The sequence below is a fragment of the Narcine bancroftii genome, chromosome 11 (assembly GCF_036971445.1).
Source record: "Narcine bancroftii isolate sNarBan1 chromosome 11, sNarBan1.hap1, whole genome shotgun sequence".
In the NCBI taxonomy this organism is placed as follows: Eukaryota; Metazoa; Chordata; class Chondrichthyes; order Torpediniformes; family Narcinidae; genus Narcine; species Narcine bancroftii.
Window position 1 is genome coordinate 85019205 of NC_091479.1, and position 22833 is coordinate 85042037.

The 22833-nt window shown below is 39.8% G+C and overlaps 1 protein-coding gene across 9 annotated transcripts; it reads left to right on the forward strand.

Moving 5' to 3' along the window:
• Nucleotides 1-2966: 2966 nt before the first annotated feature.
• Nucleotides 2967-22814, forward strand: ifrd1 (interferon-related developmental regulator 1). 9 transcript variants are annotated; one of them, XM_069903828.1, is made up of 13 exons: nucleotides 2967-3219; nucleotides 10946-11068; nucleotides 11417-11501; nucleotides 12910-13034; nucleotides 13172-13329; nucleotides 13411-13461; nucleotides 14144-14313; nucleotides 14726-14834; nucleotides 17124-17258; nucleotides 19736-19867; nucleotides 20438-20566; nucleotides 22053-22148; nucleotides 22354-22814. In XM_069903828.1, the coding sequence occupies exons 1-13, from the start codon at nucleotides 3177-3179 to the stop codon at nucleotides 22441-22443; spliced, it is 1446 nt and encodes a 481-aa protein (XP_069759929.1). In that variant the 5' UTR covers nucleotides 2967-3176; the 3' UTR covers nucleotides 22444-22814. The 9 variants fall into 9 exon arrangements, with proteins under 9 accessions (XP_069759929.1, XP_069759935.1, XP_069759927.1 ...); XM_069903826.1 differs by lacking the exon at nucleotides 2967-3219 and adding an exon at nucleotides 3226-3540; XM_069903830.1 differs by lacking the exon at nucleotides 2967-3219 and adding an exon at nucleotides 4215-4239.
• The last annotated feature ends 19 nt before the right edge of the window (nucleotides 22815-22833 follow it).

Consider the following 22833-nt stretch of genomic DNA (forward strand, 5'->3'; position numbering starts at 1 on the left):
TCACCACTAGCTACACAAATTAGATCTATTTTTTTGAAGTTCAGAAGAATGAGAGAGAATCTTTTTGGCATTTAAGATTCTTGGCCAAGTCAGGGTGGATGTTGAGATGTTCCCACTCATGGGAGAGTATCTTGAATGGCACATTCTTGCAAGGTTAGTGAATGGTCAGGAAATTAATTAATCTTCAGAATTCTCCATTTCTGAGGGTTGTAAGGTAAGTTCATTACAGTTAGAGGAAATCGCTTTTGTTTTAAAGGTCAGGATTGGGGTCTATGGAGAACTAGCAGAGTAGAGATGAGGCCTGGGGCAGATCATATGGAGTGCAAGCACAGGCTTGAAAAGTCAAATGGCTGTGAAAGTAGAGATTCTATCACCAATGTGCAAATGTACAGATTGTAGCGTAGGATGACTGATTGGCTGAGAGCATAGCCGCATCTACTGGCAGGTCTTAAAAGGATTGCTCCTAGCCAGACCAGGTCATTCTGGACTGGTCGGCCTACTTGTGATAATAAAAGCCTTGGTTTGGATCAACAAGTCTTTGGTTCTTTCGACATGCTCTACAATGGCGTGATACTGAAATTATTAAAATTTTTAATCTAGACATACAGCACAGTAACAGGCTCTTTCGGCCCATGAGCCCGTGTCGCCCAAATTACACCCGATTAACGTACACCCCTGGTATGTTTTGAATCGTGGGAGGAAACCAGAGCCCCTGGGGAAAACCCATACAGACAGTGGGAGAATGTACTAACCCCTTATAGACACTTGATTACAAAAAGAAATAGCCAATCAGTTCTTCAATCTTCAAACTAATTTATTGTTTACATAGAATGACTGACAAAAATTTAAATGACTACGTAATATAATAAGCATTGGACAGAGTAGGCACACTACAATATATTTATTAACAACTACGTTAGAACTATGATACAACTAGAGTTAAAAAGTATAACATTAAGGATGTAAGAAAAGTTTAAATGTCAAGAATTGTCAAGCACAATTGAGATATGTACTAAACCTGAGCCATCATATCAATCATTCCTTCACAGAACAGACTGCCACCTAGTGCTGTAAATACTAATTCTGTTTAAAAAGGTATTTGTGTAATTTCTGATTGGACCATAATTAATTGGGAATCACTGATTACTGCAGTTTATGTTCTGCCTTTGGCTAATGAGGGTGTTGTAGCTTTACGGTATCATCTGTGAAGCCAAGACATCCCACCCTGATTGTGCCATTACTGTAGCTGGCAATTTCAACCATGCCAATCTGAAAGCCAGTTTCAAGAATATGTAAACTTCACCACCAGAGAACACACTGTAATGTTCCTGGTGCATGCAAGGCTGCCCCTCGCTTCCACCTTGGATACTCTGATCATATATCAGTTCTGCTAATCCTGGCATATAGATTGTTGGCAAGACAAAGGAAGCCAATTCAAAGAAATCAAGATGTGGCCAGGTGTGGGGGAGGAGGTGACGCGAGCATAGAGGTGCAAAGAGGACTGCTTTAAGATTATGGACTGGAGTTGTTTTAGTGAGGTGAGTACCTACAATGGTTATGTAACATCAAGGAATACACGAGCTCAGTGACTGGCTACCTCAGAAAATGCATTGAGGATGTCACCAAGATCAACTGCTTCATAACCTGGGCTAACTAAAACCCCATGGTTGGACACAAAGATCCAAGTACTTCGCCGAGCTAGAGAGCACTGGCGTACCTAAGAACTATGTGGGAAATCCACTTCTCACGCTACTGACCCATGATTGCAACGCCAGATCCAGCTCCAACAGTGTCATCCTGTTTGCAGATGACACGACAGTAGTCGGCCTCATCAGCAACAACGATGAATTGCACTAAAGAGGTGTTATGATGTGAGAAGAACAACCTGAGTCTCAATGTGGATAAAGCAAACAAGACGATTGTGCTCTTTAGGAGGACTAGAGATGACCACCCTCCACTACATATCAATAACTAAGAATGCACCAAGTTCCTTGGAGTCCACTTAAATAGTGATCTATCCTGGACACACGTCTCCTCACTTGCTTGGAAGGCGCAACAGCTCAAGTGTATAATAAATTCAATTCTGCTGCAACATTGCTGGCATAAAAGTATAATTGGAGGAAGGCCCAAAGTTGTGACCAAGATAATTTGTGTCCTTCATGACGGTAGCTTGTCCGTCTTCTTGAGGCTGTGCCTCACATAGTTGTGATGACTTGCATTGTACTTTTGAATTACTCTCTCCTGCGCCTTTGCCTGAGGTGAGACAACTTGTTTGACGCAACCCTTTTTCCTCTTGCATTGCTGACTCACCTGGACACCTGTCAATAAGCAATTCAATTAATGCATTAATCGGTCTTCAATAGCTAATATAAGCTGAGGGTGGGGGGAATTGATCATCTTACATGAGTCTTGTTATGGAGACTGGAAAAGAGGGACGAGCTGGACATACATCAGTCAGCAATAATCTCACTGAATGATTGAGATTCCAGCAAACCTCATCATGGCAGACATTCAGTCACCAAAAGAAATAGCTGGTTCCCATCATCGTTTCATTTGGGGTTGAAAATGTTTTAAATTCAGAAATAATAGCATTTAATTCTTGGTTTCTAATTGATGCCCAGAGAATATCATCTTCCAGTCGACGTCACGTGATTGAACCCTGGCCACTCGAGTTTTGTTCAACCCAACCACTCAGACACGGTCCTCATGTCACCCTCCACAATGTCATGCGCCACCTTTTAGAGGAACCCGACCACGTTTTTATTCGGGGCATTTCCCCCCCCCCCAACCCTTTCGGCGTGAACCCCCCCTCCCTCGACCCGCCGCCGTTCCTGCCAACGTGTCACTGGGCGCCAGCCGCACCGCGGTGAATCACCGCTCGGCGCTGATTGGAGGAGGGCGGACGCCACCCCCTCACGCGCCGCGTGGACGTCGCCGTGCGTCACCGCGGCCATAAAAGGGGGGACGTGGGCCGCGTGACGTCGACTCTCGTTAATGCAGAGGTACAATGAGTCGTTTTGGATCGTCGTTATCTACCGGGATTATTTATTACTTTTTATTGCCGTTTGGTGATTTACATCTGGTTCCTGAAAGACGCTACAGTAAAAAGTGTACATCCATCGGCTGATCGGTCGTTCCAGGTGATATTAGCGGTTTTGCAGCGTTGAATCGGGAAAATGCCGAAGTCCAAGAAGCGGAACAACAAGGGAGGTGGTGGAGGTAAGATGGCCGGAACATGTGCACGGAGCATGCGTGGCGGCGCAATGGTTTCTGGGTGGTGTAGTTGCTGTGGCGGCTGCCAAGCGAGGTTTGGGAGTTTGGTGGACTACAACTCCCGGCGAGCCGCGCGGCAGACCGCCCTGATCTTGTGGCGTGGCTGGGAGACAATGGGCCGCCGGGAGAGGCCGCATGTGGTTCTCGCTAAAGGAAGATGCTCCGCTGTCGGCGTGGCTGGAAATACATGTGTACGAGGGCTCGGCATCTGCGGCGTTAACATCGTTGGACGCAAGAATGTGCCCGTACCCGACATTTCCAAGGCTGGTACACGACGACTAGTAACACCATTCCAGATATTTTCGCTGGACGACTGCTCAGAGCCAGTTGGTTGTAATTTATAACGTGCACCTCGAATGGTCCAAGATCAGGATTAAAGTTATGACCTTGAGGCCCGTGTGTCGGGTGAACATCTGGTTCAGGGCAAACGTCAGCACTTTTTGGTGACAAATGCATGAATTTTGCAGTAAATGTGAAGTCAAGATTTTTGGTTGCATGGGTCCACGCCCAAAATTGCTTTCCTTGTGTTGGCAATCTCCACCCTCCTATCAAACATTTGGGGGGGGGGAGAGAAATGCAGGTTCTCCTGTTGAACTGGATGCCCTTGTGAAAGTGCGTCTGAACCCCAGTTGACACGTGTCAAATAAGTATTTAAAGTGGAGTTCGACAAGAAACTGGCGATTCTGTGTTTGTCGTTCAAGGCATTTTTAACGAAAAGTAGATTTTGTTCACAATCAATTATTTACTAAAGGAAAGCTATTCAAAGTTTCCACCCTTAGTATGGTATCCAAACACTTGTTTATCACTTCCATATACACCATTGCCACTACTGTGGCACATCTGTCATGACTTCCCCACCTGCAGTTGTTTGAAAGACGACACTGGAAAAGACTCCATACTGTGGCCCCCTGCAATAGCAGCACCAAGTCTTCGTGTATCCTCAGCAGACGGAGGTCATGGTCATAGGTGGGCAGAAATGAAAAATCTTGGACGTGATGAGGTGGAGGTGATCGCCCTTTGAATGGAGAAGGAAGGGGTTGGAGAGCTGAAGAGGTGACCGAGAGAGAGAGAGAGTCAAGGGCATGATGGAAACTGGAGAAGTCAGTGTTGATGTATTCTGGTTGGAGAGTTTATTAATGGATTCATAATTATCCTCTGTTTTGTGGATGGCCTTGGTTTGGTTGTGCATGAGGCCATGGGGCAACATGTCTGCATGGGAGTGGGGTGCAGAATTGAAATGGTTGGCCACTGGGAAATCACACTATTGAGTGGACAAGACAAAATGATCTAACCTCCCTCTAGTCTCTCTGATGTAGAGACTGCCCCCCCCCCCCCCCAACTATTTTATTCCGGCACCTGCAATCTTATTACTCATACTTGATGAGGCTCAAAGCATTGAAACACTGGGCTACTGAGTTTCTCCAGCTCTTTTGAATATTCAAAATGGTGGTTGTTATCAACTTAAAGTGGGTTCAAACTATTAAGTAAAAATTTCACTGAAAAGTGGATGCGTTCAAGAACCAATATGAATAGAAATTGTGGAAATGCGTCAAGAAATAAGTGGATGTAAAAAAAAAACACAAGGCTGAAGAAATTTGGCAGGTCAAACAGTGTACTTTATTTTGCAAAGATAAAGATGGATAACCAATGTTTCGGTTTAAAGCTCTTCAAGTTATGAACAAAATGTGGGCAAGGTACCTGAACAAATTGGTGGGGGGGGGGGGTGGTAGGAGGAGGAGCACAGGCCCGCAGGCAATGGGTAATGGAAGGAGGGCAAACCAGCAAACTTGGGTGGGTGGCTCTGAATGAAGAGGGAAATGGCTGGAGGAAAGAAGACAGAGGGATGGGGAAGAGGAGAACAGGGAGTGGGTTAACTGAAATTGGAAAAGTCTGTTACTGCCATCTGGTTGGAGAGTGCCCAGATTAAAAAAAAGTGTTGCTTGTCCAATTTACAGATGGTCTTGGTTTGACAGTACACGTCAGAATGGGAATGGGGGCCAATGGTTGGCCTTTGGGAGATCCCTGTCACTGCGGAAAAGTGAAGGTGCTCTGCACAGTGGCCTGCATCCATTCTCTAATGTAAAGGCTACAACAGGAGCACCGGATGCAGTAGATGACTCCTGTGGATACACACTTGGAAGGACTGTTTGTTGATGAGGGAGGAGATGTGGGTGCAAGGGGGCAATTGGTGGGAAGGGATGAGTGGACAAGTGAATCATAGAGAGAGGAGAGAGGGGAAGGTGTCTGGTGGTGGGAATATGTGGGTGGTGGTGACTGGTTGGGTGGGAGATGAGGTCAAAGGGAATCCTGTTTATGTTGTGTCTGTGGGCAGAGGGAGCCAGGGTAGATGAGCAGGAAATGCAAGTACAGATCTGCAATCCTTTATCTGGACATCTAAAATCTGGAAAACTCCAAAAACCGGCAGAGAGAGAGACTGCAGCGTGACTTGGGTGGGTGAGGGGGGAGAGAGATGGCAGTGAGGCGGAGGTGGGGGGAGAGATGCCAGTGCGACTGGAAGGGGGTGGATATGGCTGCACAATTTGGGTGGGCTTAAATCTAAGGCAACTGGCTTTTTTTCTGAAATTTGGAACACACTGTCCCCCAAGGGTTGCAGATAAAGGATTGTGTACCTGTTAAGGGCTGAGTTATTGATGATGGTGGAGGGGAAGCCAACTTTTTAGAGGAAGGAGGATATTTCAGATGATCTGGACTGGAAGTCCTCATCTTGGGGACTGATACTTTGGAAATGGAGAAATTGAGAGAAAGGAATAGGATCCTTTCAGGAACTGGAATGAAAATATATCATTGTGGAAGTTAGGTTTTAAATGCCTGTAGAAAGCTAGTCTCCCATGATTAAGACAAAGGTCAAAATAGGGAATTATGGTCTGCTTGACCTCCCTTCTCTAGACTTTTAACCACCTAAGTAAGGTAATTAAAATTACTAATATGGATCAATGATTGAGTAAAGGACAAAACATGTCAGTGATGAGTTATTTGGCATTGGGAGACTAATGAGATGCCCTACAGATGGCTGCCAACTGACGAGAGATGGAAAAAAGGTAGATGCTTCAAAGTAGACAGGTTAACATTAAGAGTGGAATATAATTTGGAAAATGTAAAATTATCCACCTTGTTACAAATGGTAAAGCATTTTCTGGTGTGGTAGTGAAGTGCTTAGAAGCCTTGGTGTTGCACATAAATGAAAATTAATTTTAATTTTTATAAGATGAATTTAGACATACAGCATGGTAACAGGCCTTTTCAGCCCATGAGCCTGTGCCACCCAATTTACCTACAACTCCCGGTACGTTTTGAGCAGTGAGAAAACTGGAGCACCAATTCCTTACAGACACCGGTCATGATTCGAACCCCTATTCTGATTGCTGCCACTGTAACCGTACCACCCAAGCAAATGGTTGAAAAGGCAAATAGTTGATCTTTCTAAACAAAAAAAAATTATTATTTTCAGTTCTTGGTAAAACTGCTCCTGGCTTGTAATATATTGATCATGATTACTGACTGTAGGTAATAATGCTCCTTGATTATTTAAGGGTTCAGATCCCTGTCAATTAAATGTTTTTTTTTCTGAAACCAGCAATTTCTCAGAAAGGGAAGTGCATGTTTGACAGAGATAACCACAGTTTTGCTGTTGCAGCCAAGTTACTCCAGATACAGTTGCAGAGGCAACAAAGTTGGTCATTCCAGCTAGTCAAGACTTGGATATTTCTTCATAAAGACACTTTTTTGCGTAAATGTTCAATGCTATTTTAAACTTCGCTACCACAAACATCCATAATCAAGAATAAGTCACAGGTTTGTTTTTTTTTTGCTGTGTCATTGTATGTGTTTACATTTCTTTGGGAGAAACTGCACATGTTAGATATCTGTAAGTTGAGTCTTCTGTAACCTGGGGAGCCCTGTACTTGTAACCAAAGGAATATTTGGTAATTTCTGGGATGAATGGAATTTCCCTGTGAGCAGAGATTGTGCTGATACTCTCAAACATATGGCTGATCCCATTGAAATGTGATTTTTATTTAGCATTACAGCAGAAAAACAGGGATGTTTTCCCTGGGCTGTTTTCTGGGGGATGGAGAAGTTTGGCTATTCTGTGTGAGCATAGCAGACACTGTCTTTTCTGGGTTGCTTTGGGCTCAATACTCTCGAATGGAAATATCACAAACTTAATTTGATTGCTATTGTCTTTGAGAAGCTGAAATTTCTGATAATTTAACTGTTAGATTCCAGTGACAGGATGGTAACTCTACCACTTCTTTCAAGTCGAATATCCTTTCTCTGGTGCAGTCTCCTGTAATTATATACTTCAAAATGTTTAGGATTTTGTGCAATTATTGCAAACCTTTCTGTCCTTGAGTTGCGAGAGGTTAAATACAAAAAATAAAATCCACAAATGGCTCCTGGTGGAGGGTTAGGAAATGTATGGAACTCAGCACTTGTTAATTATTTACACACAAGAAAAAGTACAGGTTGTACTGCTCTTATCCAGCGTTCTTTGGTCTGGCACATTTGAATCTGGTGCTGTTAGTACAAACACCTTACAGACAACGTGGGACTTGAACCCCGGTCCCGATCTGGCTCTGTAAAGATTAAATCTGTTGCGATCAGAACTGGGGTTTGAGTCTCGCATTGTCTGTAAGGAGTTTGTACTAACGTCCCGATTGCTGGCGCTGTAAAAGCGTGCTAACTGCTGCACTCCACTGTATTATTTCCTGTTTTAAGCTTTGTTCTACGTTTTGATATGTTTACATAGGGAATTCCCTTAGGGATCAATTTCTGTTTTCTGGTATTATCTGTCGTCCGACAATGGCCAGGCCCAATGTCGCTGTATTGAAGAGGTACAAACCTGCACTACTTTTGTGTGAAACTGGCTTTGTTAAATTGTTTGCTGACCAATGATATTGGCTTTTTTTTCTTAATTCTGCCCAGATGATTACTTTACAAAACATTGCCTTGAGTGAAGTTCAATTGTAAGATACAAATTCAATTATCTTGCAATTAATGTAGGCTATTGAATCTATAAGCTAAATACTATTTGCTAGAGGGGCTCAATGGGTCAAGCAGCATTAGTGGGTGGTAAAAAAAAGTGGTTGGTTTCAAGCTGAAACTCCTTTATCAAGACTGAGAAAATGCAATGCAGAAGCCACAGGGTGGGAAGAGTTGGCTTCGGATTCCAGCATCTGCTTTCTCCTTTATTTCTGGAACCATTCAACAAAACTTTTGAATGTGTGTGATGGGAATGAATACTTACTTCAAATTTCTAGATCCCTGTGAATGATTTTTTTTTCGAATAAACATTGGGTGATTGTGAGATTAGGAAGATGTGTGGTTTTATTATGGGGCAATACTTTGAAGAAAGATGCATTGGATCCTTTGATGTATTCTGAAATGTTAACGTTTGATAAGTCTCCTGTGTCTGATGAAAATCTTCCCGATAGGTGAGGAAGGCAAGGAAGAAGATGGCTGTGACTCAGGATATCTTCAGTATTCCTTTCAGCCACAAGCAAGGTCACAGAAGAGTGGACAGTGGACTTGTTCCTTTGTTAAATAAGAAATCGAATCAGATCAAGTTAGACTTGAATCAGTGGGAGGGGAAATTATAAGAGAAGACTCTTGGGGGGCAGAATTTACTTGAATTTGGAAAAGACATAGATTTGAAAGGGAAAATTAACAGAGCTTTGTGAATGGGAGGTTCTATCATTTTTAAAATGAAGTGACAAGAATGATGGGCATGGATGTTGTCAAATGCTTTAGTTAAGTGTAGGTGGACAAGATCCCTCATGATCAGCTGGTTCAGAAGATTAAGTTGCATGGGATCCACCTTGAGTTGGTCAGTTAGATACAAAATTTGCTTCTTTATAGAAGGCAGAAGATAGTGGTAGAGGAATGTTTCTCTGACTTGAGAGCTGTGACTTGTGCAATGATCAGTTTTATGACTGATAGATACAGAATTATCTGGATGAAAATTTAGGTGGCCTGATTAAGTTTGCAGGTGATGTGGAGATGGACTTTAATCTGGATGTGAGGTATTGCATTTTGGGAGGTCAGATGCAGTAAGAACAATTTAACAAAGCCAGTTTCACACAAAAGTAGTGCAGGTTTGTACCTCTTCAATACAGCGACATTGGGCCTGGCCATTGTCGGACGACAGATAATACCAGAAAACAGAAATTGATCCCTAAGGGAATTCCCTATGTAAACATATCAAAACGTAGAACAAAGCTTAAAACAGGAAATAATACAGTGGAGTGCAGCAGTTAGCACGCTTTTACAGCGCCAGCAATCGGGACGTTAGTACAAACTCCTTACAGACAATGCGAGACTCAAACCCCAGTTCTGATCGCAACAGATTTAATCTTTACAGATGCAGTAAGTGCAGGACTCTTGGAAGGGAGAGTGGTAAATAAGGATACAACACATTTTACTTCAACAGTTAAGGCATTGGGTATGAAAGTCATGAAATCAAGTAAAACTTTTAAGTGCGCCATATTTGGATTATTTGCACCTTTGGTGGTTGAAGGATGTCGAGCAGGGGTGGGCAACCTTTTTAAAACTCACATTTCACCTTAAGTATTCCCTACACTATAAATGCTCTGTGATTAGTAAGGGATTGCTTAACATGGTATGTGAATGGAAAGAAAAAGATTTGAAAACCACTGTTTTAATAGTACTTAATTGACTCGTTATGTGCGTGGTTTCATAACTCCAAAGGAAATGAACCAATGACCTTTTTCTGTCAAGCAAAATATTTCAGTAACAATTGGGTTGAGAGCAGCGATTCTCAACCTTCCCACTCATGTAACACCTTGAGCATTTCCTTACTAATCACAGAGCACTTATGGCATAGGGAATACTTAAGGTGGAATGTGAGTTTTTAAAATGGTTGCCCACTCCTGGTGTAGAGGTTTGATAGTGTTTGCAGAAGAGATTTATCAGTATGTTCCCTGCCTTAGTGAATATTAGCTCTTTAGGAGAGGTTGGACAAAATGTTTGTGTTCTTCTGCAGTGTTAAGAGGTTAAAGGGTAAAATGATGAAGTGTATAAACTTCAGAGAGAGGCCTATAGAGGGTAGATGGTCATTGTCGGACGACAAGGGTCTGTGCAGCATTTTGATGAAGACAAGCCGTCATGGGGTATGGAGCATGTGCAGGCAGATGAGGTTAGTTTAGATTGGTATCCTTGTTGTGCTCACTGTTCTATCTGACAACAGCCCCACTTCTTTCCCCCCCCCCCCCCCCCGGCCCCCAAACAAATCTTGATTGTAAAATCAATTGTACCTTTAGCTGCTCTTTTTTAAAAGCCTATGTTTTGGGAACTGGTGACTGATAAAAATGAATTGTGACATTTCTATTTAAGAAATGTTCATTTGCAAGAATATTTTGTAATTTTATTATAAGTGGTATGCTTCAACAATCTTGTGTAATTTGAGTGGGAGGTGTTGACTTCTATCTTTCATCTTTTTTTTTAAATGACGATTTTCTCTGCTATTATTCTTAATGGCAGGCAAAAAGTTATCTGATGTTTCTGGTTGTCAAAGAAATTGATTGTACATTTTATGACTTAGTTAAATTTTTAATTTGATCATTAGTGCATTGGGCCTTGCATCTAGCAATTCTTCATCCCTAGACTAGTAATGACTGTGTTCTCCTGGCAGGTCGACAACAACGAGCAGTGCAGCCCTTCAGTGATGAGGATGCGTCTGTTGAAACGATGAGCCACTGCAGCAGTTTTAGTGATCCTACCAGCTTGGCTGATGATGGTACAGAAACTGATCAAAGTAAGGTGCCATTGAATTCTTGGCAGTGTTAAATAGCAGTCACTTTGAAGCTAAAATGGGGTTTTTTTTCTGAACCCTCTGCACAGCAGTTTAATGTTCTCCATGCAATTTGTGTTTCTTGATCTCTTGAGATTGGTGTTGAAATTATTGGAGTTGCTAACTATCATGTGACCCACTTGTTTCTTGAATTGCTATGTGGGGGGTGGGGGGGAGAGTGACATTTAAAAGAAAATTTGACCAGTTTTCTAACTGAAATTGACTCTGAGATCTCATCTGTTCAAAGTGCGGTAGTCGTCTTTGTAAATGGTTATATGGTTAAAACAAAAACTTTGAATCTCTCTCTTTCAGCTGTTGAAGATCTTGATGAAGAAACAAGCCAAGAAGATTATGATTATAAACTGAGAGGATTTATTGATAGCACTTTTGATAAAAGGTCAATTGAAATTTATACCATGTCTCCACTTAATAGATTGCTTCATAACCAATAATTTTAGTTATTGACTTTGAATATTAAGGAATGATTTGGTAGTTTATCCTAGAATGCTGCAGAAGCTTTAAGCTTAAGATTCACATTACTCTATCGCTCAATTGGTCTTGTCTGGTGGGGGGAGATAAAGAGGAATGGAAATGAGTTGCTCTCTCTCTTCATACCCCATCCCCCATCGATTGAAATAGTTCAGTATTTGGCATTAAATGAATGACATTGCTGTATTGAATGCTGTTTGTGACAATTTGTAATGAGACAATAAACCGAATATAGAACATTACAGCACAATACAGGCCCTTCAGCCCGTGATGAAGAGGAACAACTAGTGAAATGTGTTTCAACATCAAATTATGAAGCAAAACTATGGTTTCTGCAAAAGATTTTTTTCTTAGATTATGCATGCTGCTAGTAAAGATTAAATTAGCTAGGCCCCTATGGAATTCAAATCTGTAATCTCTTGAAACTGAGTATATTTTTAATGGTGCGTACTTTTTAATTATTTTTGATAAACTTGCATTCCCAGAATGATTAGTGTTTTTCTCCCATGGAAGGAAGGTTGCCTGGACTTGCCAACAAAAATTAAGGGTTTACAAATTGGATTGTAACATGAGTTTAACTGCCAGTTTGGCAGGTTTTCTACCCGTGTACAGGCCAATTAGTGGGTAGATTTTTTTTTAAACTGGACGGGTAGCCCCAAACCCTCTGGGAGGTGGATTGCCGACCCGTGTACACACACCGTGTAGCTACTGCTGGTCAATTTGTAAGCAATCATGGCTGCCCGGGTAGAAAATGACATCTACCCTTGCGTGCAGTGGCTGTCTTCCTTACCCATAATCTCTCATGCCACTGGAATGCCAGAGCGGTTCCAGCAGTATGGGGGATTGTGGGTAAGAAGGGCGGCCATTCCTCCTGCCCCAATTCCACTCCCCTTCGACCCTGGTAGTGTTCCAACTTCACGCTTGCCCCAGCCCAAACAGCGCTCCCCCTCCCGACCCCACCCTGATTCTGTGCCTGCCCCGGCCACTTACCTTTTGGAGGCCAACGGAATTCCCTGTGGGTCCTCCGGCGACGTGGTAAGTGCGTGACAAGTCACTCACCGCATCACCGAAGGAGCAGGAGCACCCTTAAATTGCCCATTCACCATTCGACTGGGCAATTTAGGGTCCAATGTGTAAGGGGCTGCAGGGACCCGCTACACAGGAAGGATACAGTGGTCCCAAGCAGTTGAAGTACATGGTTTCTATTTGGACAGCTGAGTTTGGTAGCAATTGTATCCATTTATAATCTAGTGGGAATTGCTGAACAAATGTCTTCAAAATCTATGTTTTACTAATACACAACTTCGCATCTACAGTGCAAAGATCAGATTATTGGCTCTTGAAGGATTGAAATCTGCTTTCGCTTCCAAACTCCTTTATGACTTTATCCTGGAAAGAAGGGTGACCCTGACAGACAGTATTGAGCGCTGTCTGAAAAAAGGTAGCTGGAAGAATTTTTTCTTTCCAGAATTTAAATTGAGATGTTTAAAGAAATCAAAGTTCTCACCTTGTATTGATGTACTATGCAAAATGGTAAATGAGCAACCCGTCGGTTTTGTTTTGTTTTTAAAATATCAGGTAAAAGTGAAGAACAGTGTGTCGCCGCCCAAGTTGCTTCTCTTCTTTGCATTCAGCTGGGATCTAGCATTGAAAGTGAAGAGGTCTTCAAAAGTTTGAGGCCAATCTTCAAGACCATCCTTACTGATAAATCAGTCTGTGTACAGACACGGAGAGCTGTAGGTAGACTTGTATTAAATCTATATTTAAAATAATTGGCTATTTATGATATTAACTTTTAACTTTTGCTTTTCTTCAAGTGTGCTACTAATTTGGCCATTTGTTGCTACGTTGCAGCTGATGACATTGAGGTAAGCATAGCGATAATTTTACCAAAAATAATACAAAGTTTTTTTTTGGTTCAGACCCATTTACTTTAAACCACACCATTTATTTACAAGCTTGTGTCACTCAGTTAATGTACAGTCTTGTCCTGCTCGTGAAGCTTGGATATCTATAATCAAGTGAGCCCTGAACAAAGTTTGAGGCTGTCTATTGTACATTTGATTTTTTTTTAATATTTAGACATACAGCTCAATAACAGGCCCTTTTGACCCATGAGCCCATGCAGCCAAATTACACCCATTTGACCTGGTGGGAGTAAACCGGAGCGCCTGGAGGATACCCACTCAGACATGGGGAAAATGTACAAACTCTTTACAGACAGAAAAGGATTTAAACCCCTGTCCCACACTGGCATTTTAACAGCATTGTGGTTACCACTACGCTTACTGTTTTCATGCACACTGGCATATCTTTGCCAGACACTCTTGATTGGTGATGAACAGCTACCTCCTGCATCAGGCATTTCCTAAATTGACTTTGAGCACCTCTGCATTGTTCAGTACAGGGGGTAGTAAATGAGATGAGTTAAGCCATCAGCAGGTGGGTACGGTTGTGAACACGTTTAGACCTGTCCTAATTGTTCTTTACACAATTTCTTAGTACTTTAGAAATGAGGTTTTTTTTAAAAACTTTTTTTTTATATGATAGGATCTACACTTAACAATGACCTACCTTGAGAGCATTTTTACAGCATCTTACCAGAAGCAGGATAAGACGATTGGTGTCTCACCAGCACCACTGGATATCAGTACTTTAGCAGCATGGACGTTGCTGCTAACGATTTGTCCGGCCTCATTGATGAAGAAAATATTTGAAATGTATGTGATTTGTTAAAATAGCTTAATTACTCATACATGATTTAAGTTTTTGTATCCTCCCTGGTATTCACTGCATTGGGAATCCTAGTCTATTTAACTGTTTAAAATAATCCCTTAAATAATACCTGATGACTTGGATTCTGTTGCTCAGGAGATTTGGGATTGAGACAATATCTCATTCTTGATTTAGCTGGTAACATTTTTATCACCATAAATATTGCAAGTCATTACATTGTTTTTAAATTGAAAGTATCTTCCAGCAAAGTTACTTCTAACTTTAGTTTACAAAATGCATGTAAAGCTTAAATCCAGCTGCTTTTTAATTTTAGTAAATCTTTTAACAGCTTTTTTTTTTCATTTTGTAGAAATTATTTCCATGGATAATAATAGCTTGATTTAATTCCCATTTCAGTCATTTGACCAAACTTCCTTGTCTTCTTTCTTGTGGTGATGTGGACATGAGAATTGCTGCTGGAGAGACGCTGGCTCTTTTATTTGAACTGTCCAGGGATATCTATGATGTAAGCATGACCTTGGGGTGGGGTTTCTTGCATCTATGAATCATCAGTAATTAAATGTGGATATTGGTAAAAGGAAATAATTCACAGAAGGCCAAGTGATGTTTAGATGACTTATTTCGTAGCGTCATAGAAATCTTTCAGCATGGAAGGAGGTCTTTTGGCCTATTTTCTGAGTTGGTCGAAGAACTGCCCAACATAATTCCTTCTTTCACTGCTAGGTCTAGCAGGTCAGCTATTCAGGTACACATCCAATATTTGATAAATGTGACGGCTTCTGTCCCAACAGTGAGTTCCATAATTGCTAAAGATGTGTCATTTAGTTACTATGTGGAAAGGAGAAAATAGAGTTAGGTTGTATTTAAAGAAGGACAATTCACTGCTGTGAGACACCGAGGGAGTATGTAGTTTCTTGCCCGTCTTGTCTGCATTTTGGTCCATATCCAACACTAGACAAATATGCTTGAGTATCTTTATGGAATGTTGGGCACTGTAATGGTGAAATGTACAGTTAAAACCCCTGGAATTCGAGCAACCTCAAGCAAACGACAAAAAAAAGGAAAATAATTTTTTAAATTAAAATAAATAAGAATAAATTAATAGGTTAAAAGATATGTTTACATTTTTTAAACTAAATGTTCTCCGAAGTAACACAAATGTTTGAAGATGGGAGCAAATATTCAGTCAGTGGAGTGCCTTGGTTGTGTTTTCCTTGTGACAGCTATTTGAATAATGTTTTGAATAAAGCAATGGTGTCTCACAGGATGAAGAGCTGGTTGATGCTCCTCGCCATTGTGGTGACTCTATTAAAGGGTCTCCTTATTCCTGCTGAGTAAAGAGTTTCCCCAGTCAGAAGTAAAAGTGCTTTGATGTTTATATCTTCATTCAAGTGAAGTGCAAGTAGAATATTTTTGTCTTTTAAACAGCTTATTCTTTATGCAGGTGTATTCAATCAGTTAGGCATTGTAAGAGCAAGTCTCAAGCAACCGGAAAATGCACTTGGACATCTACAAATCCCCCATGGGTGCTGGATTTTACTGTATTGCTGTTTCAAAGGCACATTTGGCTTTGTTTTTCTAGAATTATCCCTGCCTGACTGGAGTCCCAACTGTAATAATGTTGCCATTCATTGTTGCAATTCAAAGTAGCGCATCTCCAGAGATATGACATAGACCAGCAGCACTAGAAATTCACCAAGACTGATGTAGGTGTGGCAAAACCCAAATCATTACAGTTCAGGCATAGTTCTGAAGAGATGATTTTAAAATTTAGTCTCCGAAATCTTTTGTGTTGAAACTCAGTCTTTTAAAACTGCTGTTCAAAAGTTCTCAAACTCACAAAATCTTATACATTTTTTTTCAGAGAATTGTTTCTTCATAAGAATGATTTCCCTCTCTTGCATGGAGGTTACGGAACTAGTTTTAGACATTGATTTCACACCCAGGCAAGGGTTACATGAAGTGATCATTTTAAAAATGGACACAATACAACTGCCCTCTTTTGACAGAGAGACAGTGAAGCGGCTCTATCTTCGAAACCAATGATTCTTTGTACCTCCTTTGAAAAGGAGAATGCAACACAACGGTACCTCTCCCATTGAAGGCTACTGCAATTCTGACATCAGATCAAACCTGGTGCAATATTAAAGATGCTGCCTTGTGTCATAACTACATGACTACTTTGATCTCTACTTAAAGCACATCTCTTGGTAGATCTTTATACAGGTCAACAAGCAAATGGCTACTTGTTTACACAGGTTTTCTTGCTGAATTTTTGAAGTTCCAACTCTCCCAAAAGTTAATGAGAAAATGCTTCCGGCTGTCTGATCAGACCAACCAGCAGAATGGCTGTGTGTACACAGGTGCTTCTGAGCAAACATCCTTTGTCTTTAGTTTCAATGGAGAAATCACATGACTTTTATGCTTGTTTATACAGCTTCAACTGAACAATGAATTTGAGACACTTCATCTCTCAAAATGGTTTCTGTGTGTGTATAATTGTCTTTGTGTATGCCCCGAACATTCACACAGCCTTTTCTAAGAAATGTATACAATTTTAACCTAAAAATTAATAATTGCATAATTCCATCACACCAGGGTCGAAGCATCTCTGCTATCCTTTATTGAATTGCCATTTATTGCAGTAATCTTCATTGGGAGTGGAATGCAAAAGATCTCTCTGGGACTTGAATAACATTAGTGTTTTTTTCAAGTTTGGTGTATGAGCTTTAGGGTTTATAACAGAAATAGTTTGACTATGTGGTCTTTCTAATGGTTGGATATCTCGCAACAGGACTTCGAGTATGAAGATATGGAGCTTCTTTGCTGCAAGTTGAAGGGCCTGGCAACAGATGGTAATAAGTATCGTGCCAAAACTGACAGGAAGAAACAGCGTTCTGTGTTCAGAGATGTTTTGAAGACCATAGAGGTATAATTCTGCTTAGCAATTTATTTCCTTTGTGATGTCAATGAGAACTTTTCAGATGATCGTATTTTCTTTGTTTCTTTGGCTTTTGCTCCTTCATCTGTGCTTTGGACTTATTCTAAGTGATCATTTTGGTTTTTTCGTTTGCTCAGTTTCTTTTTTTTTCATTTTTCTGTCATCAATTACAATTTCTACAAACAGGATATTTCTGAAATTAAGCATTGGTGAAATGAATTTGAGGGGGATTCTCATTGTCAATGCTCAGGGTATTGTGAATGATTTCATAATCCTGTGTAGCATGGTGCAGTTTTCAATATTTTTAATCTGTTTTGAGATTTATATTGTCCTGTCATCTAGTTGATTAACCATGATATACATCAAGTTAGGTTGGTAGTGATTCTTCTGTTCGGCATCACTATTCATTGTCTCAACACGTCATTTTTATCCAGTATATAAATAATCCATTGTCCAGAAGTTGATCTATTTTGAAGAGCTAAAAAAATATATATTTCTTATGCTGAATCATCTGATTTGAAGCGTGTCAGATTCCTTGGCCTGCACTATCTTGCTTTGGTTTTTCTCAATTCTGGGAAAATACGTCTTCATTCTTTGCTCCATCAGAAATTTATGTAGATTGGTTTGTTGACTTGAAACCTGGCTCAGCGATGAAGAGAATATAAATACCTTTGAGGGTGGAGAACAAGTTTGTATCTCAGATTCAAAGTTAAATTGGTAGAACTTGTTTATCTCAACAAGGGGGGCAAAAACTGATTCACTGAGATCACTCCTTGGTTGCCTTGTGTATGTTTAGCTTTGCTTTTTGTACATTTGCAGTGTTTTTGATCAAGGCTTTCATACTTTGATTTTTAAATAGTACATAAATCGCAGATTAATATTGCTCAGGAACAGGCTTCTTGGTCAATGTCTATGCTAGCCGTGATGCCACTTTTTAAACTGCATAAGGTTTACATCCCTCCATGCCTTGTTTATTTGCCTGTATAAATCCAAGCAGCAGCAGTGAACCTCATCTGCCCTCTCCAGAGCCTCCACATCTTTCATGTAATGTAACCAGAATGGAGCACAAAAGCTTCATATCTGGCTGAACCAAAGATTTTGTGCAGCTGCAGTATGGCTTGCTAACTTGTACCTGGTGCTCCCACTGATGAAGATATCTCATCTATTTACTTCAGCACTTCCTGGGAGCTCTGAACTGGACTCCAAGATTCCTCTGTAAATCAATGTTACCAAGAGCCCACAATCTGCTGTGAACTTTGCCCTTGCATTTGATTTTCTCCCCCTTTTTAAAAAAGTTCAACATCTCACTTACCTGGATTAGACTACATCTTCCATTTTCTGCCCATATTTCCAACTGACCCACATCCTGCTCAGTCCTCTGACAACCTTCCTTGCTATTCACAACTCCGATGTTTTGTCTACAAATTTTCTAATCAACCTACCCAAGTTTTTGTCCATATCATTTTATTTCTATTTATCACAAACTGGTCCCAGCCATGGTCTTTTCAGAGTACCGATTAGTCATGGATCTCTGGCAGACTGACAACCCCTTATCTTTTATGACCAATCCAATTTTGAAATCAATTTGCCAAATCTCCATTGATTCCATCTGGTTTAAACTTCTCGATCAGGCTACCATGAGGGACCTTTTCAAAAGCTTCAACAAAGCAAAGTGGATGCTTTTGGCAAAATTTGCTACGACTTGACAGTATTGCTTTCTGTTAACAGGGTACTTACTAATGGCATGGCGATTTGAAGGGCAAATGCCCATTTATTTAAAATTTGCTGTGCTGTTCTGCCACTTTATAAAACTGGAATTTTACTGACTGCCTGTCATTAAGATACATTTTGATATGGTTTGTACAAATGAATTTTTTTTAATAATCATGTCGATATCAGATTACTGCCAAAGTTTCAGACACTGCATTTCTTACATTTATTTTGGATTTCTTTTGCACTCTTCCCCTAAATTAATTGACTTTTATGTTAATTTCACAATCTTTTAGTATGCTGAAGCACTTGTTTGTCCTCCTTTTTGTAATTTAAAAAAAATTACTAGCTACTTGACTCACAGAAATACAAAGTGGGTTTGGGCTAATGCTAAATTATAGGATCCTTTCCCTTTGGCATTATGGAATTTATTTTTAAAGATTAACTTTTGAATGCATACAAAAGTATTCCTGATATTAAAATATGATTTAAATGCTTTGGCTGTAGCAATGAAAAGTTGATTCGGATCCTTTTCTAATTGTGTAGCTATCACTCATTAGCGCTGCACCAGAAATTAGTCCAATGTTCGTGGAATGCATCATTTAAAAATTAAAAGATTTACTAGTTGCTCACTGATCAAATTTCATTATCTTCCCAGGAAGAATTTTAGTGGTGGAAACTTTGAATACAAATATTAATTGTGCAAATGGTGGATTACATTAATATTGGCTCTAACTAGTTTTGTGTTCCTTAAGTACTGCAATACAGGTATGCACCACTTGGCGTCCATTCAGGCAATGTCTGACCACATACATGTCCGTGGTCCCAAGATTATTCAGTTACTGCAAGCAAGTCTGCAACAATTTGGGGAAAAAAAACAATTGCTGGTTAGGAAATTGTATACTGTATACCCAAATTGATCTGACTGCCCTGCTTTCCCTGCAGTCCCCTGCTGGTCCCCACACTGGTCCTACTACCCTGCTTTCTACCCACAGCTCAGTGTCGGTCCCACACTGATCCCTACTTACAAATAAAAAGTTTTCAGGTACACTATAGTATCCCATATTAGCTTTGCTAAGTATATAATATGGTGTTTGCACAATGCCCATATTGCATAATGCCGAATTTCACTGAATGTTTCATGGACCTGTATGTTCATGCTCTCTTTGAGGTCGATGTCATTCAAAGCTATTTTAGTATATTGCTATGCACTAAATCTTGTAATCACTCTCACCAAAAACATTTGTACACTTTCTGACAAATTTGGTTATCAGCTATCATGAGAAAACTCGTGTGACTGATTTTACTGCCTTGTATAGATAATGTAGAATGGGCTGGATCATAGTAGCTGATTAATTTGCTATCCTCTGATCATTGCTGGGAGTTCTAAACTACTGGTAAAGAATCCTAAATGTTCAAACTGCCCTAATTTTTTCATTTGCTGTTTTATTCCATAGGATGGGGATTTTGATCCTGAAACTATTACATTTGGTCCTGAATGCATGTATATTGATAGCTGGGTAAAAAAGCGTACTTATGAAACCTTTAAGGAACTTCTTGCATCTGGTATAAGATTCCATCTACAGGTTAGTGGGTTTAAAATTGGAGCAAAACTCCATTTTTCAATTGCATTGTGCTTAGAACCGTTAAATGTCAAGTATACTTGTTATTCTAGCATACCTAACAGCCAGCTTGCTTATAAGTAACCAGTAAATGGAGTTTTTCAATACTCAAAGACCAGAATGCACAATTTTCAGGGAATATATGCAGAAAAGCCTGAATAGACTTGGTTGTGAACAAGTTTGGGCTTGAGGAAAGAAGACAAAAGCTGTACTGGCACACAACTGCTGGCGTTTTATGGTAGAAATAGTCATTAAACTACCAGATCATTTCATATCTGAAATTACTATCCAGGACTCTCTCTGAGCCACTGCGTAATATTGGTTTAGGATTTGCCGTTATTCCTGACATTGTGCAGAAACTTGATGCTGATTTCAGTTAGTTGATGAAGCTAACTTTTTTGACCAACATCTTAAATTTAACTCAAATTCAGTTTTGAATAAAAGTGAAATGTTGGCCTGTATATGAAAAATATCTATTTTCATTGTTAGAAATAATTTAAATCCAAATAAAGTATCTTTTAATCAAAAGTTGGGAATGTAACCCAATTTATTCATCTACTAATGGAAGTGTGACAATTGTTCACTTGCTAAGTATGTCCTTCTTTAATTTGGTCATGCAAACATTGAGTTTTAAAAACATTTGGCAGATTACAAGCCCCTTTTATATATTTTTTTAAAAGTATTGAACTCTTGATCTCAATGTATTCTGCCACTGATGCCTGATGGTCTTTCTACATATTTAAAAGAAAATAATTATCCTGCAAGTCTGTCAAGAAATTGACCATGGAGGAAATTCATCATGCCTAGTGGACTTTCTGGTTAACAAATTTATTACAGGAAGCCAAATAAGGGAGAATGAAAATTCAAAGCTATGCCCTTGGACAGTTTAGGAAGAAATTGTGAAATGTGCAGCTTGATTACACAATGTAGTGTCGAAGCTGGTTTGTTTTAGTAATGTGCATCTGGTTCGTACCCCATTACAATTGGAAGTACAAATGTGATGTTCTTCCAAGGGCGTAACCATCTCGTAGATATTTTCATATTCAATTGATTAAGGCTTCTGACTGTTTGAGTCAGGGACTATCAACATATCCTAGTTTTCCAGGACTGGTTTTATACCCACTCACCAGCTGGTTAATAATGGTGTTCAAACTGTAGTTTACCCATGGACCCAGTGCAGAATGTATATTATGAAAGGTTGAAATGGCTGGAGTCCAAAGGGTTAAGCTTTAAAACTGAAGTTGAATTTTAAATCACCAATGCGGTGGCTTTATTTGGCATATTGTTTATTTTGTGCTATTTTCACTACAAATCCCAAACCTATTTTGTGAAGCTGTTTTGATTGAATGAGTAAAATGTAAATTCCCTTGAATTTTAACTACAGATGTGAAGAATTGTTCTTCATGGTCAAACCATTTGGAATAATTCAAGTGCTACTTGTCTTGAACAGGCTAATGAATTTGTGCGCAGTGTCTTTGAATTGGGGCCTCCACTACTGCTTGATGCTGCTACTCTAAAAGCAACCAAGACTTCTCGAGTTGAACGGGTATGGTTAAATCTTGTAAATTGTTAACTTTCTAGTTTAATTGTTCTGAATAAAGTTTGGTGTGAGAGGAAATGCAAAATCAGCATTTGAATGAGTCATTGATATTGTGCAAGTAAATCTTCTCATGAAATGTTTGCTGTATTTTTTAAACTTGACCTCCACTTAAAGCCTATGCAAAGTTTTCAGCTTTTTCATTTGTTTTCAGCATTTTTACAACTCTGCTGTTTGCAAAGCGAGAACAAAGGCCAGGAACAAATTCCGTGATAAGAGAGCAGACATTGGTGAATACATTTAAATTCTTTCCCAATTCAAAAGCTGATGCCCTGTGAATATGTTACTATTGTACTTGATCTATTATGTAGCAAATGAAGGGAATCAAAATCTTTCCCTCAGTCCTCTCATTGACTGGTCATACTCAACTTTTCTACACAGATCTGGGTATATTTATTTTGTGACTTTTTTTCCCCTCCAACTGTTTAATTATGTTATGTAACTATTTAAATTTAAACTGTAATTTTAATTGATGTAGGGAATTTTTGTAACTAACCTGATTTACTTTGGTGCTATATAATGTTATAATTAAGTGCTATTTGTTGAATTTTAAATTTAAATGATCATTGTATTCTGCAAGATATGTACAATAAACATTTGGCTTTTTTGTTTTAATTGAAGTTTTTCAATAAGC

Coding starts and splice junctions, on each gene's coding strand:
- ifrd1 (XM_069903826.1), top strand. CDS start 3,249: ATGCGTGGCGGCGCAATGGTTTCTGGGTGGTGTAGTTGCTGTGGCGGC. Junction 11,502..12,909: donor GATAGCACTTTTGATAAAAG/GTCAATTGAAAT, acceptor TCGCATCTACAG/TGCAAAGATCAGATTATTGG. Junction 13,035..13,171: donor TGAGCGCTGTCTGAAAAAAG/GTAGCTGGAAGA, acceptor TTAAAATATCAG/GTAAAAGTGAAGAACAGTGT.